This window comes from Aptenodytes forsteri, unplaced genomic scaffold (assembly GCF_000699145.1).
Source record: "Aptenodytes forsteri isolate BGI_AS27 unplaced genomic scaffold, ASM69914v1 Scaffold118, whole genome shotgun sequence".
Lineage (NCBI taxonomy): Eukaryota > Metazoa > Chordata > Aves > Sphenisciformes > Spheniscidae > Aptenodytes > Aptenodytes forsteri.
In genome coordinates, this window is record NW_008795859.1 from 182,678 (window position 1) to 183,547 (window position 870).

General features: G+C 67.9%; 1 protein-coding gene across 1 annotated transcript in view; it reads right to left on the reverse strand.

Moving 5' to 3' along the window:
* Positions 1 to 106: 106 nt before the first annotated feature.
* FAM222A (family with sequence similarity 222 member A) overlaps positions 107 to 870 on the reverse strand; it is a 14,274-nt gene continuing 13,510 nt past the window's right edge. Inside the window, 3 exon segments of the mRNA XM_019473283.1 lie at positions 107 to 549; positions 551 to 751; positions 753 to 817. Coding sequence (XP_019328828.1) covers positions 129 to 549; positions 551 to 751; positions 753 to 817 — 687 coding nt within the window. The 3' untranslated portion in view covers positions 107 to 128.

Here is an 870-nt window from a genome sequence, read left to right on the forward strand (position 1 = left end):
CGACACCGTGTCCCCCTCCCCATCCCCCCGCCCTCGCTGCCACGGTCCAGTACCCGCGCGGTGCCGGAGGGGAGCACGGCTCGTGCCAAAGTCCTCGCCCTGGGTTTGGGAAAAGCAGCATCGGTTCCTTATCTGTAGACGGGCAGGCGGATGTGGGCGTGCTGGTGGTCCAAGAGCCTTGGCACAGACACGGTCTCGTAGCCCTTGCCCAGCATCTGCTCCTTGATGCAGGGCGGGTGGATGTCGTTGATGAGATACTCCAGGGACTGGAGGCTGCTGCTGAGGATGGAGGTATTGCAGAGCGTCTTGCTGGGCAGCCCCTCGGCCGGGGGCACCCCCAGCTCGCGGGGCCCGGCCCCCAGCTCCGGCGGGTTGTAACAGTCGCTGTTGGGGGTCACCAAGATGCTGTTCCAGGGGGGGGCGAAGTAATGCCCCACCGAGAAATTGCCATGCATGCAGTTCAAGGGGGACGAGCTCACCTTCTCGGCTGCGCCGCCCAGGGCGTAGGGGCGCGAGGCGCCTGCACATGTCTCGGGGGACTTGCTGAGGGCCCGCGCCGCTGCTGCCCCCGCTGTACATTCGCAGGTGCTGCTGTTGCTGCTTCTGCTGCCAGACCAGGTAGTCCATGCCCTCAGGGTAGACGCCGGCCTTGGGTCCCAGGGCCGTGGCCGGGTTGGAGCCCAGCGCCAGATCGGCGCCCTTGCGGCACTCCGGCAGGACGGCGCCGGCGTACGTAGAGGCGCCGGAAGGCGCCGTGCTTGGCCGGGCTGGGGTTGGCAGCCACGACGGCCGGGCAGCCCGGCTGTGCGCCCTGCGCCTGGCACTGCTGATTGATCTGGTAGATGATGCTCTGGTTGGAGGGCAGGTTGG